Genomic DNA, 16,390 nt, shown 5'->3' with positions numbered 1-16,390 from the left:
ATCAGATTTGATTTGTTTTGTGAATTTTTTGATCTATTGGAATGTCCTAGTGTAGTGGTCGTGTATTAAAAAATGAAAACCAGGTACCTGTACTTGTACTCATACTCATGTGCGAGGCTTCATATATACCTGTCCGTTATATTCATCCTCATGAGTATGCACGAGGCTTCATATATATATATAAAAGGAAAACCCTGCCAAAACCCACTCAGAGGTGGAGGGGGAGGGCATCTGGGATTTTCGTCGAGGCGCCTAAATCGGGGCGCCACTCACACTCACTCTCTTCCCCCTGCTCTCTCGTTGGAAGGGTGTCTGGGCGACTCCCTCTTTCGTCTTTCCCTGCTGTACTCATTTTGTTCGTCCGCGTTAAGGGGAAACGAGAAGCCCTAATCTCCATCCCTCCCCAAAAGCACCGTCGCTCCTGAGACAATCGCTTTTTTCCGTTGAAGCCAGCAGTCTCCATCTCTCTCCGCTGCTCGCCATTGAGCCATGGGTTCGTCCATCAGTCACGCCGCCGCTCCCCAACCGATGCCGGCCGGTCTCGCACCTCCTCCTTCAGACCCTTCCTCGGACTCCAAGGAGGTAGAGAAGAAGGTGGACTGGCTCAATCTCCCCTGCCCCGTCCCTTTCGAAGAGATCCAGAGAGAAGTTCTGAGTAAGCTCTTTCTCGTGTCTGTGCGCATGTCTTGTATATAGTTTTTGATAGTGTCGGTGATTTTAGATCAGTCCATTAGGTTCATTTTGCTTCGTATTTTCCGATAGCCGTTGTTTCAGTTGATTAATCCGGAGTTCATGTGTGATGAGAACTTTCGTATTTCCAATACATTGTCGTTAAACATGATCGTTGGATTAGTAGTAACTTTTATACTGCATAAGTAAAGAAATGGAGATTCAGATGTTTTCTGTTAATGAAAAAAAAAAAAAACTGTTCAAGAATACTAGCTTCCCAAAAGCGTAGTACGATCAATAGTTTCTTGTAATAGTCGTCTGGGCAAAGGTGCAGTCGGAAAATGTACACATACACGATAATCTTGACTTCTGTGCAGACTACATGTCAATTTGCTCTCTGATCATCTGACGTAATCAAGAAGCAACATTTCGCTAGTATTTGTGGGTAGTAAAGTATTCTTGTTCACCTTTTGTTGATTTGTTTATTAAAATGTTTTTTTGTTACTCTGACTACTTGAGCTTATTCTTTTGTCAAAATTTGGAAATTATTTGGAGGAATGCCTGGTATATTTTTTGCCAGTCCTTCTCCCTTCATTACTCACTCTATAAACAGCGTTAGCTCTGACCTTTGAGAGAGCGGTCATGTGACTTATACGATAGGGAAGTTAAGTTGAATATCCTATGTGAATCCATCGTAACGAAATCCTACCAGATATTTATTATAGTACGTTGTCATATTTAAAAACATGATGAGTATGATGCGTGGAAGTTCACACTAATTTATATTCTATTATTGAACTTTGCAGTGTCATTGAAGCCAGAACTTTTTGAAGGATTACGCTTTGATTTTACCAAACCTCTGAATCAGAAATTCTCTCTCAGCCACAGGTCTCTCAAGTCTCAACCATGCATTGTGAAATGCTTCAAAAGTTACAGTTCTTATCTTTTATGTTTTTTGACTTTATATTGATGTACTTTATTGTAATGACTGCATTTTTTGGCTAGTGTATTTATGGGTTCCATGGAAGTCCCATCTCAATCAAAAGACACGATCAAGGTCCCTACTGCTCATTATGAGTTCGGTGCTAATTTTCTCGACCCTAAGGTGGGTGATCATAATTTTTTTCAGTATATTACAAACTTAATTGTTATAATTTACTTGTGGAATTGGAATGCCACAGCTGATGCTTGTTGGGAGGATATTAACTGATGGAAGACTAAATGCTAAAGTGAAGTGTGATTTGACAAATAATCTTACTCTCAAGATCAATGCCCAGGTAAATTATTATCTTCTTGGAGCAAAAGGATGCTAATGTGTTTGCTTCTTCTGATGGATCACATAATTTATATTTGCTGGTCTTCATAACTGACTTAATTAGGAGAAAATTTTACTTAATCTGGAACAAGGACCTGGGTGTTGGATTTACTAATTTACTTTTGCAATGCATCCTTGTACAGCTCACGGGCGAACCACATTTCTCTCAAGGCATGTTCAACTTTGATTACAAGGTAAGCCTGTATCATGTGCTGTGCTGTGCCAGCTCCTCTCACCAAAAGGAAAAATGATGAGGTTAATTTGGTAAAATATGATCCGTGAGCAATCTTATGATGTATTTTCCTCTTCAACTAGCTAAGGAATGAGAAAACAGATGGTGGATGTTCAATATGTTTTTTGTAGTACTGAGCTTATAAACTCAAAACAGGAAAATCGAGCTACATGATGGGCAAGTATTTTGTATTTAATTTTCCAGCAAACTCAGTGAATGTGATAAACTTAAAACATTACGCTTCATTCAGCGAAAAAAGTGGTTTTACCTCTTTTTTCTTGTTTTAGCTTCTTATAACGATTTTATTTAGCCAACTTAATTTGATGTCTATACTCTATAGTTTCAACAACATGGAATCACAAAAGACTGGCTCAATCTACCATTATCTTGGAGACTAAGACATTTCTCTTGGTATGCTGAGTGCACAAGTTTCTGTTCCTTCTGCAATCCACATGATTTAACCGATTTGTTCTGTGAAGCCATTGTTGGGAACTTTAACCGGACCTTTTCCCTCCTGCTCATTTTGTTGCTTAGTCATGTGATGCACAAACATCCTTTTTAGAAGATTGGCTTGACTTTTATAAGTTTATTAGAGGACCGACTCTAATTATTTGACATTCAAAAGTTTTGGATGACATTTTGATGTATACTGATTCTGTAAAATTCCGGCTTGCATTAATTGTTTCCTTTTTTTGTCCAAGAGTTCCCTTTTTCTCTCTGATTTCGAGATCAGTAATTACAAAGAGCTTCCTGCAATCACTTGATAGACCAAGGAAACATGTAATTTTGGGCGCATGGAAATATGCACTTCTGGATGGTGGTCTTATTATATGCAGTCTCTTGTACATTCAATTGGTTTCTTTTGTCTCTTGATCCTGAAGTCACCTGGCTTAGACTAATCTGTGCTTGACCCTTGTGCACACAAGCACATACTAAGACACAAGTTGTATGTTTGTCTATGTATGTATTCATGCATGGACAGTGAGGCAGCAGCCTTTCGTTACTTGGGCAGCAGACATATTTTGAAAGTTGATCATATTACTCTTGAAGTTAGTCTCCAAAAATTTCTTTCTTCTCTATGCAGGGTAAGGATTTTAGAACTCAATTTCAGTTTGGAAACAATGCATTTTATGGTGTCAATTATATTCAGGTAATTCTTTTTTGGCATATTATGACTGTTGAATGCATTACAAGCGTTGTTTTAAAAGTCTAATTTGCTCTGATTGTGATCTTATGCAATTGCAATAACCAACTTCCTGTCTCCACACACTGATTTTAGTGCAGGATGCTCATGATCAAATGACTCAAATAGTATTTATTTATGAAATAAAATAATGTTAGTCTAGGTCAGATGAAATTGGAACAGGTTGAAACTAACATGCCAGATGAGCATGAAATAGGATAACCATAGTTGTAACTTGCAAGAGGGCTGTTTTCGTCTTAGCTTATTTTCTTATTGACAGAAGAAAACCGTTAGGAGGTTTGTTTTATATAACAGTATCCATTGGTATTTGCCACATTGTATGGTAGCTGATGTTGGTGAATTAGATGAGGGCATGGAAAGAGACGCATTGTGAAAGATAGAAAAGAAAGAATATATTGTAAACCTGAGGGAATAAATAGTTAGGGCAGTTAAAGTTTTGAACAGTCAGAACTGCATAATTGCACTCCCCCTATGCAGTAACGAGGGAACTGAGGTGTCTTATATTTCTTGCACTATCACTAAATGAAGTTGATAAGTGTGAACAATGTCTTATACAATGTTTAGTTGTTTCATAATATCTTGCTGTAAACAGTTGTGAACCTTGTAATCTTGCAGGTCCCTTGTTTCTTTTTATGAGTATCAAACCAAGGGTTACTCCAAGATAAAGTTTGGCTGTAAAATAAACATGCATTTTCAGTATAAATGTTATGAGGCTGTTCATTTTATTTTCCATTTTTTGTGGTTCTTGATATCATTGGCTGCTTAGCAGGTTCATTTCTTGTGCCGTAGTTCTCTCTTTCCTTTATATATATATATGTGTGTGTGTGTTTATTTGTATTTCGAGGGAACGATGCTTACTTATATATATATATATATATATGTGTGTGTGTGTGTGTGTGTGTGTGTGTGTGTGTGTGTGTGTGTGTCTGTGCGTGTGTTTATTTGTATTTCGAGGGAACGATGTTTATCTTTGCGTGTGTGTGTGTATGTGCGAGCCAAGTTTTTGACAAGCACAAATGGTGGGGGGGTGTGATATATATATATATATATATCAGTCACCAAAAATGCGTTATTTTTGAAAAAAACGTAGAAAATGAAATGTCTTTTAAAACTCTAAAAAACATGTTTTTTTGAAAAAACGTGAAAAACGAAAAAAATGCGTTTTAACGTGTTTTTTTCACGTTTTTGTCACTTTTTTTTCATTTTCTAAATTCCAAACAGTTTTATTTTTTTATTTTTTTATTTGTGGCAAATATACTTATCTTTTGATGTTCATGTCATTATTTTCTCACTTATTTTATTTTTCTCCATTTTTTAGTTTTTTTTTATTTTTTTTTAAAATACTGTTTTTTCAAGCCGCCGTATTATACCCGAGAAAAACCTCGCCGTTTAAAACTCCGAGACGTTATTTGTGACTATGATATATATTATGGTCAGTGTTATCAGATGTTAGATGTTCATCATTAAAAGGACTACAAATTGCTGCTAATGCCAATGTAGCAACTGGTTGTTAGCTATAAATTTTGCATTTTTAGCCATTCGATATATATATATATATAGGAAAAAAAAGTTATTCCTGGCAGATAGTTGCAAGATAACTGGAATTTAAAAATTCTTCACTAAAAGGATCATAAATCATTGCTATAGCCATTTTAAACCATTGCTGCACCATAAACTGTCCACCAACTGCACGTCTGGCAGTTTCTGCCCAAGGAGAGAACATGTCGATTGTTTTTTGTTGTGCCAGTATCTGTAGTTAATGTGCTCGACATGCCTTTTGCTAGCCTCTTAAAAATTAATCCGCTTCACCCAACTTGGAGCTGCAACACAAAATTGAGCCCTCAGTTTGTTTGGCATCTATTGGTTGTATTAAGGTATATTGTCTATAAGAATACTAGGTTCTGACAACTATTAGTTTTGCAAATTTTGACAATCGTAACAAATTTATTCTCTTTCATTAAATATATATGATTTAGCAGAAGAGAGAGATCATGAGACAAAAAGAAAGAAGGAAAAAAGTAATAGCCATGTTGTCAAAAGGAATAGGATATATAACTCGATTTTAGTAAGTCCAATTGAACAATTTAGATAATTTTCCTTTTTTTCTTGGCATCCAATGCTGGCCATAGAGCCTCAAATCGAAGGGATGAGTAGTTGTTTGAGTACTTGGTTTATAATTATATATGTGTGTGCCACGAAAACAAAGCAAACCGTCGATTTGCTTTTCTATTGAATGCATTAAAAAGTACTAAAGCCCAGCCAAAGCCTCAGAAACCATTGAGTCGTCTCATGAGTTGTGGATCAAATGTATGCCCAATGAAAACTTTCCCGATCAAATCATGCATTGACTCACCATTATGACCGATCAAGTGAATGAGTTGGTGAGGTTGTTTATGAGGAATGGTAGCTCCAAAGATCAAACCTTTCAATAATATTACACGTAGTTGCTAAAATGCACACCTAGCTTGCTAAGCCTCCATCGTTTAATTATTGCATACATCTTGAGAAAGCTAAGAGACGAAATGGCAAGGTTAGAACTCAATCACATAACTTCTATTGAACACACTTTCCAACTCCCCTCTTATCAGTTGCAAGTTTGTGAAGCACTGCATTAGGGACCAATGACGGAAATGTGCCATGCCAACAAACATGGACCTTACGAGCATGTTTTGGTACGAAGAGGTGAGTTTTTTTTGGTTGCACATCTTGGAAATTTGCAGCTTAGTGGTCGTCGGAGGCATTCTAGATTCTACTGAGGAAAAGTGCTAAAAGATAGAAAAGTGGGAAGACCCAAAGTTTGGATTAGAGGCAATATACCCAAACATGCAGGTTTCTAGGGACATGACAAGTGCATCAACCATCAAGTAGACGGATGTTTTCATAACAAAAAGCCAGTGTCTGTATCTTATGATACATATTGTATTGGTTGGCAGAACCTATAAGATACGGGCATGATACACAAAATGCATGTGGATCTTACCTGTATCCGCCATACCTACGATATCGTTGACATATGTTGTATTTTACGACGTGGCTTTGTTTGTCAAAAGGGGTATGATGCCCCTTTTTTGTTGAGATTGATTTTAAAAGTTCCTGTCCCCTTTCATTTTCAACTCTTCTAAGAGTTGTGGGAGGGAGAGTTTTCACCGTTTTAAAAAGAAATCACCAAGAAATCATTGTCTTAAGGGAGAAATGATCAGCTTGAAGGGATGAGGATGAAGATGAAGAAAATAATGATTATTATATCGATTGATAATAATCATGATGTTATTTATTCATAAACATTATTTCAGTTCTCATTTGATAGTGAACAACTACAGATTATACGTTTTGATGGCAAGTATTTTATTGATGTGTCATTACTTACGAACGATAATTCATGAATGTTCATTATGTGTGTAATAGGTTTTAATATAGAACATATTTTTCTTAAATTTTCAAGATTTTTCTGAATTTTTCTGATTTTTTATGAATTAAAAAATAAATTGACAGTACGTTTACAGTACGCACGATACATTACGAGATGCGTATGGGTCGACCCGATCAATACACATTATGATATGCCTTTTACAACATTGCAAAAAACAACCAATGATGTCGTCTCATGAGGCAGAAATTGAGAGAACTAGAATTGGTGGAGAAGGTAGGGTCATGAATGCTTTAATGAGACTGACAGAATGGACCATTTGTAATGGAGGGCAACAAAGGGCAGTTGTGGATTTTATCATGTAGGTAGGCACTCGACGAGGACGTCCATGTTTTGACAGTAGGAAAGTGTTGCGATGCGGACTGACTATGCCTGGCCCGACCAAACAAATGGTATAGGATGCGGCTAGCCCAGGCATGGCTCAGAAGCAAGTGGGATAACAATCAGATGTTGAGTCGAGCAAAAAGCTATGCACTTTAGATTTGTAGCAATGACAATGCAGAGACAAAACATATCACTACATGGTTGTCAGTGTTTTGCTTTTTGGGTGTCCCATCAGATGGTTTCCCATGCATAACATTAGGCTGTGCATGGGGGTCGAGGGGTTATAGGGGAAATTCCCTTGGTAGAGGCATAGCTGCGTTCAAAACCGTGCTTGGTAGAATGGTGTCAAGCGAGTGAATGCTCAACATCGAGTAAGTTGATGGTTGGCCACCTTATTTAGGACACTTGGTTGGCAACTGGCTTCTTGGCAGGACTTTTTTGCAAGGAAGTCTTCCCCTGCTGAAGTTTCGTATGGAATGAAATGGAGATGCTTGGAGGAGTGGTGTATTCTGACAGTGCCTTACAGCCATTGCTTGGTGTATTCTGACAGTGCCTTACAGCCATTGCTTGTTGATGGCCTCTTTGTGATCAATTTCTATGATGTCTTGCTAAGTGCCTAGCATAGGATAGCCAAATGACAAATTTAAAAGTTCTTCACTAAAAGGGCCTCATATTATGCTAAAGCCACCATAAACCATCGCCATACCATATACAGTCACCAATGCAAATATAGAGACTGTTTTTCAGTGACATTTAAAAATTTTTGTAATCCAACAACATCTGGCATCCAACAAGACTGAATGGCATATATGTGTGTGTGTGTGTGTGTGTATTTATATGTAAATGTATATACATTTATATAGAGATAGAAACGGGGTCAGGATTTTATAATATATATAGCATGTAAAATATGCGAATATTGAGACTTTAACTGATCTGGATTACTCCCTATGGAATATACACCAGCACCAATGTTCAGGTGGCTTGCCAAGAACTACATGAACCTAGTTAGGTGGGTCCATTTAAGATCTTCCAGTTGAAGGGACCATGAACTTGATGACTGGAGTCTCTTTGGGTTCTCCCCAACCCAGCTGAGCATTAAAAAGGAAAAAATCTCATCTAGATTCTACTGTCAGCAGCAGCTTTTTTCTTGCTACTTAACATTGCTGGTGGTTGCTGTCTGTTTCTGAGCTATTTCAGTATGAAAGAAACTGTCATTCTGCATGATATATAGTATCAAGATTTTCTTAGTTTTGTTATTATGAGTTAAACAACTGGTTTCTGTTCATGTTGATATTCCTGAATTCTGTTCTTAAAGGCCTTCTTTTTTGGTTGGCAGAGTGTTTCACCAAAGTTGGCTTTGGGAGGAGAGGTTTTTTGGCTTGGCCAGCAGAGGAAATCTGGTATAGGTTTTGCTGCTCGCTATAACACAGATAAGATGGTACAGTATTTTCCTTCTGCTTTTTCTTTAATTACTCCTGCTGTATATTTTGTTCTATATGTGAGACGTTGGAGGGTTACCCTTTAGGAGGTCAAAACCGATTCATAATATGACCTACTATGTAGGAATGTGCTTCTGCAATTCATTTGGTGCTCTCCTGGTGGAAAAATAATAGGTATAATGACTTTTCCACCAGGGGAACTTGATGTTTCTGTTATTTGAAGGAAAACCTGTGCAAATAACATAGTACTTCAGATTGGGGAAGACAATATGTTTTGAGTGCAGGTAATCAAAGGTTGGAAATGTTTACAACAGGTTACAGCTGCCCAATGTGCAAATATTTGGATAATTTTGTTGATGTGCTCATAAAGGAAACTGGATATGTTTACTATAGTAACCTGTCTGCATCTATGTGCACATGGTTTCCTGTTGTCTGAAGATGCATGTGGCTGATGTATTAATAGCAAACTAAAATAATTTTATTTTGTACTAACCGTGCTTTTTGCAGGTTGCAACTGGGCAAGTTGCCAGTACTGGAATAGTTGCCCTTAGCTACGTACAGAAGGTATCTGAAAAGGTAATGTGGTTATCATGTTTTAATTATTTTAAGCATAAACAAATCAGTTATTTTTACAAGTCCCTTATAGCATTTGCCGTGTAGGTCTCTCTAGCTACAGATTTCATGTACAATCAAATGACTAGAGATGTAACCACCAGTGTTGGCTATGATTACTTGCTTCGTCAGGTACTCTCTCTCTCTCTCTCTCTCACACACACACACACACACACACACACAAATGTGTGGAGGTGGATGCCTGTGGGTTGTAGGATGTTTTGCTTTGCTGAAAGCTTGATGTCTTGGTTGCTTTGACAATGTTAGTTGCTACACGTGGGGTGCATGTGTGCACATTTTCAGTTTTTTTTTTTTTTTGTTTTTCTTTTTTATGGCGAAGTATAAGCTTCGCCTTGCAGTGAGTATTCTCATTTTGTTGATGATTCCGATCAACTGGCCATGTCCCTGTAAATGCTCGTTTTGTTCTTTTTCTTCTGAATAAATTGGGATATTTGCATCTTGAGTGCTTGACAGTGTCGTCTACGGGGGAAGCTTGATTCTAATGGATGCGTTGCTGCCTTCCTAGAAGAGAGGTTGAACATGGGTGTCAATTTTATTCTCTCAGCTGAGGTGAGGCTTAACCATATAAGCATTATAATGGTCTTTTATAATATTTCTGCATGTAATTCTGCTTACTTTTGACCTTCAGATTGATCATTGGAAGAAAGACTACAAGTTTGGATTTGGCATGACAGTGGGGGAAATCTAGACAGCAATTTGGAAATTTTGCCATGCTTGCAAATGGGGGCAATCTTCTTGTTAGGCGCTATTTTAGTTTGTGGTCTTGAATGTTTCAAAGGTGTTATCGGTTCCTTCTCTGATTGATCGTTGTGAGGTCACATGCAGCTAATTCAGGCAGCAGCTGTTCTTTTTTTATCTTGAAGGCGAGAGCACAATTTTAGTTTACAGAGATGTTTCTTCGATGCTTTTTTAGAATTGCTTATTAATTTGAATGAAGTGCCTGCAGGTGCAGGAATTTTACCATTTCTTTGAGGCAAGACTGTTCTGCCATGGAGGGTTTTTGTGCACAAGCTCATGTAGCAATTTTTTCGAAGTAAAATAATGACCATAGTTTTCTATGCCATTAGACCAGCAAGTTCTATTTTTCTGCAAGGTGGTTATTCATGTGGATTCAAACTGCATTCTCACAGTGCAGGCCTTTGTTGCTTGCTGACGATCATGTGATCTTCTACTTGTATAAAAATCCACAAAAAGCATTCAGAAGTCTAAACATATTTATGAACCCATGCTCAATATTTTAAAATTTGTATTGCACACGCACGTTTGCTGTACATCTTCCTGGTTTTTCATAATTATTTTTTCTAATTTATCACGACCCAAGTGCGATGGCTATGTACAAAGGTGTGTAAAATGGTCAAGTAATAGTTTCTGGTTTGTCTGAAGTTCGTTCTGAATTTGGTTTTTCAATGCATTTATGTGATCTTAATCTTGTGAGCAGCTTTGACTTAGTGCTCTATCCATGTGCCATTAGAATTCTGAGATTACTGGATAGTTGAATGAAACTCTTTTTTCTCACACTGACGTTGGAAGCGTCTCTTTTTGCTTGAAATAATTGTAATTAGAACGCCGAACCGTATTATTTTGACCACAAAAACTAAGTATATAGGGTCCATTAATTATTTACATGTTGATGTTAATTGGAAAAGTTGCTTTATTTAATTATTTGAGACATGCTACACTCTATAAAAAGTACTAAAGGCATCACGTTAATGTATGTGACAAAAAAGTGGATCCTTCTAAAATTTTCATGTTAGTTCTTAATAATTTTCTGTCACAAGTTATCAAGTTACCTAAGGGGCATTTGCCCCAAAGGACTATAGCTGGTGGGCGGGCAAAAGTTGAATCATCCGTTTGATTCACTTAAATGCTACTGCAAGCAATGGAGCAATGGCAGGAGTCTAATCATCGGTTTGATTCACATAAATGCTAATCATCGGTTTGATTCACTTAAATGCTAATCATCTGTTTGATTTATATATTATTTTATATTTAAAAATATATATTTTTATTTTAACTGAGTCGACTAGGCCTAGTGCCCACCTAAAGAGGCATTCAATGTTGAGGGCACCCTTTTTTCTTTGTTAAAAGGCTTTTATACCATAACAGGCTGCGATCAAGCACATGGCACTTGGAAGGTCCCAACTTTCTTCTTGAAAAGGTCCGACTTTCTGTACAGCAGAAGTGTGAAGTGTTTTTTTCAACTTGTGAAGCGTTTCACGCTATCAAAACGCCACCTTAACTGGCTCTTTTATCTTTACGGACAGTAACACGAATAGGTTTTTGTTTCGTAATTACCATGTTAAGGGTGGGATACATCAAAAAATTTAAAAACATGAGAACTTCTTCTCGATTGTCGAGCTAAGAAATAAACCTAAGTGGAAAGTTCCCTGCTTTATCGTAGACATTGTGGTCATACCGGAAGCTGCTGGTTGTGAAGGAAAGTCATTTTTTTGGGTGATAACTGGTTGCCCCAGAGGGTTGGGTAAGAGCACGAACGTGGTGGTGATGGCTGAAGATGATGACCAACGAGGGAGGCCTTCCTATTTAATACCGATCCCTCGGCCAACCAACCAACCCACCCACCCGAATTAACATTGATATAACCCGCTTCGCATTTCTCCATCTTCGTTCCTCCGAGAGAGAGAGAGAGAGAGAGAGAGCGAGCGAGCAAGCAATGGGGAAGGGAGGGTGTGGGGTTCTGATGGTGCTAGTCTCATCTGCTGTCGTGGGGCTGATGATGGCCGGAACTGCCGTAGCGCAAATGATGTCTCCTTCACCAGCCCCTTCCTCAGGCGTTGATTGCTCGGGCGCCTTAGTCAGCGCCGCGAACTGCTTCAACTACGTCTCTGAAGGGAGCAACCTGACGTCGCCTGGTTCCGCCTGCTGCTCCAGCATTGAGGGCCTCATCACCAACAGTCCGGTGTGCCTCTGCCAGCTGATAGCTAACTCCGGCTCCCTCGGCATCCCCGTCGACCGCAAGAGGGCATTAGGCCTCCCCCACGCCTGCAAGTTTTCTGCTCCCCCACTTAGTGCCTGCTCACGTAATAATCTCTTTCTCTTTCTCTCTCTCTCTCTCTCTCGTTGAGTGCTCGAGTTAGCCCCTGGAATTTCAAGCTGCTTCCTCTCTCCCATCTTTCACCCCTTGAGTCGAGTGACTTCAGCTGGCTGGTAAAGCCTTTCCCAGATTCAAACTTGTAAAACAGGCTGAACATGCGGATGGAACTAGCAAAGTTGACCTCAGCTCGCTTGCCTCGTGCGCGCGCATTTAGAATGACAACATCTCCAATCTGGTGCTCATTTCCTAGTAAGAAATGTATTATATTAGTATATTAATGTTATAATTTTTGTTTCAAACAATGATGCAAAATCCGAGTGACATTTCTTACTGTTTACAAACAACTTCCCCTAAATTTTGTAAAGCAGGTTTTATATTTTATCATTTATTTTCTGTCGTTAATAGAGTATACATTTTTTTGATAGGCAGTCTTTATAAACGGTCTGTTCCGTTCTGTCTTGAACAAATTGGATAGTTTATTCAGGATGTAAGGCATCTACCTACTCGATCATGGTCCGTTAGCGCGGGCTACCCATAAGCTAGAACTTCGCTTTGTTCAGGTCTCCCTCCCTCCTTTCCTCTCTTTCCCCTCTGAAGCAGGGCTGTACTGACTCTCTTCTGTGGCTGCAGTGCTCGGAGTGCCTATTCCTGGTCCTTCTGAGGCTCCCGCACCGGCAAAAAGTGGTGGGAAAGCTCCGATGGCATCAGAAGCACCGGCATCCCCATCCCCTTCCCCAGAAGGAGGCAGCGGCTCGTCCGACTGCAATGCCGCTTACATGAGTGCGGTCAGTTGCCTGGACTATATCACCTCGGGAAGCAACCTGACATCCCCCAGTTCCGAGTGCTGCTCCGGCGTCAAGAACCTCGTCACCAAGGAACCCGCCTGCCTTTGCCAGCTTCTAGGCGCCCCTGACCCCCAGGGCATCTCCATCGATCGCAAGAGGGCACTAGGTCTAGCGGGCGCCTGCAAAGCTCCCACTCTCCCTCCCGGCTACTGCTCAAGTAACTCTCTCTCTCTCTCTCTCTCGCCCTCTGGAGCAGGGCTGGCTGACTCTTTTCTGTGGCTGCAGAGGTTGGAGTGCCTATTGCTGGTCCCTCCAAGGCTCCCTCACCGGGGAAAGCTCCGATGGCATCAGAAGCACCGGCATCCCCCTCCCCTTCCCCAGAAGGAGGCGGCGGCTCGTCCGACTGCAATGCCGCTTACATGAGTGCGGTCAGTTGCCTGGACTATATCACCTCGGGAAGCAACCTGACATCCCCCAGTTCCGAGTGCTGCTCCGGCGTCAAGAACCTCGTCACCAAGGAACCCGCCTGCCTTTGCCAGCTTCTAGGCGCCCCTGACCCCCAGGGCATCTCCATCGATCGCAAGAGGGCACTAGGTCTAGCGGGCGCCTGCAAAGCTCCCACTCTCCCTCCCGGCTACTGCTCAAGTAACTCTCTCTCTCTCTCTCTCTCTCTCGCCCTCTGGAGCAGGGCTGGACTGACTCTTTTCTGTGGCTGCAGAGGTTGGAGTGCCTATTGCTGGTCCCTCCGAGGCTCCCTCACCGGGGAAAGCTCCGATGGCATCAGAAGCACCGGCATCCCCCTCCCCTTCCCCAGAAGGAGGCGGCGGCTCGTCCGACTGCAATGCCGCTTACATGAGTGCGTTCAGTTGCCTGGATTATATCAGCTCCGGGAGCAACCTGACATCCCCCAGTTCCGAGTGCTGCTCTGGCGTCAAGAACCTCGTCACCAAGGAACCCGCCTGCCTTTGCCAGCTTCTAGGCGCCCCTGATCCTCCGGGCATCTCCATCGATCGCAAGAGGGCACTAGGTCTAGCGGGCGCCTGCAAAGCCCCCGCTCTCCCTCCCGGCTACTGCTCAGGTAACTCTCTCTCTCTCTCTCTCTCCACTTAATTTGGAAGCTTTCGTTTTCGTTTTATCACAGGATCAATCTGAGCCATAATTTTTTACTTTTTCCTTTCTTGTTTTAAGAGTTTTCTCTCTTTTTGTTTTTTTGAGGAGCTTCCTTAAATTTCTAAGAAGTCCAAGAATTTTAATTATGAGCGTTCACCCTTTGGCCTGTTGTTCCCTTTTTCTTTAAATGTTCCCGCAAGGTTCTAAAATATCCAAAAAAAATTAATGATCAGCAGAAAAATCCAAATGTAAATGCATCGTAAGATATTCAACCAGCGGGTTTTTTAGGGAATTGATTGGGAATTGCTGCTAACCAAATAATCAGATCGGTGAATCTTCGAACAGCAAGATTTAGCATAATGGGATTGTGTTTCTAGAAATCAGTTTATATGGATCTGCAATCTCCAATTCTCAAACCTCAAGAATCAATGTCAATGTAAAACACACGTTCCTCGTGTGTAAGGGACGGTGCGCAAGGGTCTTGGATTTGGCATATAGAATCTGATTTGGGAAACAAGAGCATGTGATCTCGTTTCAATTTTTATAGCCTATAGAATTATGTTTGCCTAAACGACTGGAGAGAGATGAGAAAATCATAACTCTGGACCATTCCAAAAGAAAAGGGTTTTCGATAAAGGATTTGTCATGAAAAGGATTAAAGGCCTATTTTGGTTAAAAAAGCCTAGATTATTTTGCCAAAGACTCGCTCAAAGATCTTGACCACTTAAGGCATGGTCGATCGATAGCACAACCACTATTTATGAGATACAACTACCATTTATGAGATCTGACCCCTAGTGCCCGAATGGTCTTCATTCTGTAAATGAAGAGTCAAAATTACTTTTTACCTATCAGATCTTCCATAGTTGGTTGTCTTGTGCCCGCGGTGTTGTGTCCTCGTAGTAGTAAGCGAGGAAACATGACAAATACTCTGAAAAGCAGGTACAGGTAGCCCAACTTCAGCCCCGGAGGCATCCGAACCGATCACCGGAGTTTCTTCCGCCAAAGGCAACAGCATCAGACGCTTCGGCTTCAGACCGTCGTTTTTGCTGTCCACTATGTTCGTGACAAGTGCCACCATCGCCATATTCTGAGTGGATATCGTGAACAGAGCAACTCGTCATCTCCATTCGTGGACAGAGAGATTCGACCACTTCATTTTGCTCTCTTTTTTTTTTTCTTCCGCGTTTCCTTCCTCTCTTACCGTACTCCCCGTGTAATAAGAGCTTGTTATTTATTTATTAGTACGTTCACTTTCAGACGATGTTTAGCAGCGGTTATGTCAGTTTGTTAAAGCAGATGAAGTAAATAAGGCGGGCGTCCACCAGGTTGGTCATGCTGTTGCTTCTGGTGGACTGCCAAATTGAAAAAGCTTACGACGTCGCAGTGCAAAGGAACAGTACCTTCTACCATTAGGTGATATGAAAATCTCTTGGTACTCTAACATGCGCCAGAAAATCATTCAATCAAGTGACCGAATTTCGAGGACCTGACCTAACGTAGTTACTTGAATCAAGCTTTTGGATTGCATAGTTTTAACTTTTAAGAATGGAATGTCATACCGCAACATTCGTATATTTTCAGACGCTTCTTGTTCATGCTGATCATGATCGTACCTGGGTAATATACAACAGCGTCCACGATTATGGGTATGTTGATGAATGGAGACACAGCTTCTAATGGGTAATAGTTATGGAGCATCAAATACCAGTACTAGGCTTTATTGTGCGCTGGAGCCGGCATCTTGACGTTGAAGGCAAGGCGTCACTGGGGTGGATTGAAGAACATTGATAGTCTATCTGTAACAAATTGTGGAGAGGATATGAGGTAAGAAGTAAGAACGAGGAACGAAGATGGGTGAGGCTGAATGAGGCCATAGTGGACATCTGGGATGGTGAACGTCTCTGTTCACGATATGAGAGAGCTGCTTCCCGGCGTCTTTAGGGCGGCAGGTTTACAGTTGGAGCATTAAATTTAACGCCATTACTGGCTGAAATTGCAGATGCGGTACTGGAAATTAACGCCTCTATCATAACCCCCATGTGAGGTAGTTATGGAGAAGATGGCGAAAGGAGGTCCCGACGTCCTGTTCGCGTGATCGCGACTCGCCATTAATTGCCAAAAAAAAAAAAAAAAAAAAAAAAAACTCTTCCTTCCTCAACTTCTCTGCAACCGTTTGGGTGCCCAAGTAGCT

The 16,390-nt window shown here is 40.6% G+C and overlaps 2 protein-coding genes across 2 annotated transcripts; both read left to right on the top strand.

Annotated features, from left to right (window-relative positions):
• The first annotated feature begins 193 nt into the window (after nucleotides 1-193).
• Nucleotides 194-10,309, top strand: LOC116245467 (mitochondrial import receptor subunit TOM40-1-like). The gene is made up of 11 exons (XM_031616995.2): nucleotides 194-655; nucleotides 1,476-1,557; nucleotides 1,675-1,774; nucleotides 1,851-1,946; nucleotides 2,128-2,178; nucleotides 3,301-3,366; nucleotides 8,511-8,612; nucleotides 9,121-9,189; nucleotides 9,274-9,357; nucleotides 9,700-9,795; nucleotides 9,875-10,309. Exons 1-11 carry the CDS (start codon nucleotides 490-492, stop codon nucleotides 9,932-9,934), a joined length of 972 nt encoding a protein of 323 aa, XP_031472855.1. The 5' UTR covers nucleotides 194-489; the 3' UTR covers nucleotides 9,935-10,309.
• Nucleotides 10,310-11,826: 1,517 nt separating this feature from the next.
• On the top strand, nucleotides 11,827-15,455 carry LOC116246117 (uncharacterized). The gene is made up of 5 exons (XM_031617824.2): nucleotides 11,827-12,287; nucleotides 12,932-13,303; nucleotides 13,372-13,731; nucleotides 13,805-14,164; nucleotides 15,139-15,455. Exons 1-5 carry the CDS (start codon nucleotides 11,921-11,923, stop codon nucleotides 15,288-15,290), a joined length of 1,611 nt encoding a protein of 536 aa, XP_031473684.1. The 5' UTR covers nucleotides 11,827-11,920; the 3' UTR covers nucleotides 15,291-15,455.
• Nucleotides 15,456-16,390: the final 935 nt, after the last annotated feature.

Source organism: Nymphaea colorata, chromosome 1 (assembly GCF_008831285.2).
Source record: "Nymphaea colorata isolate Beijing-Zhang1983 chromosome 1, ASM883128v2, whole genome shotgun sequence".
Classification (NCBI taxonomy): domain Eukaryota; kingdom Viridiplantae; phylum Streptophyta; class Magnoliopsida; order Nymphaeales; family Nymphaeaceae; genus Nymphaea; species Nymphaea colorata.
The sequence above is the reverse complement of the archived record's forward strand: the minus strand, read 5'-3'. Positions and strand labels throughout refer to the sequence as shown.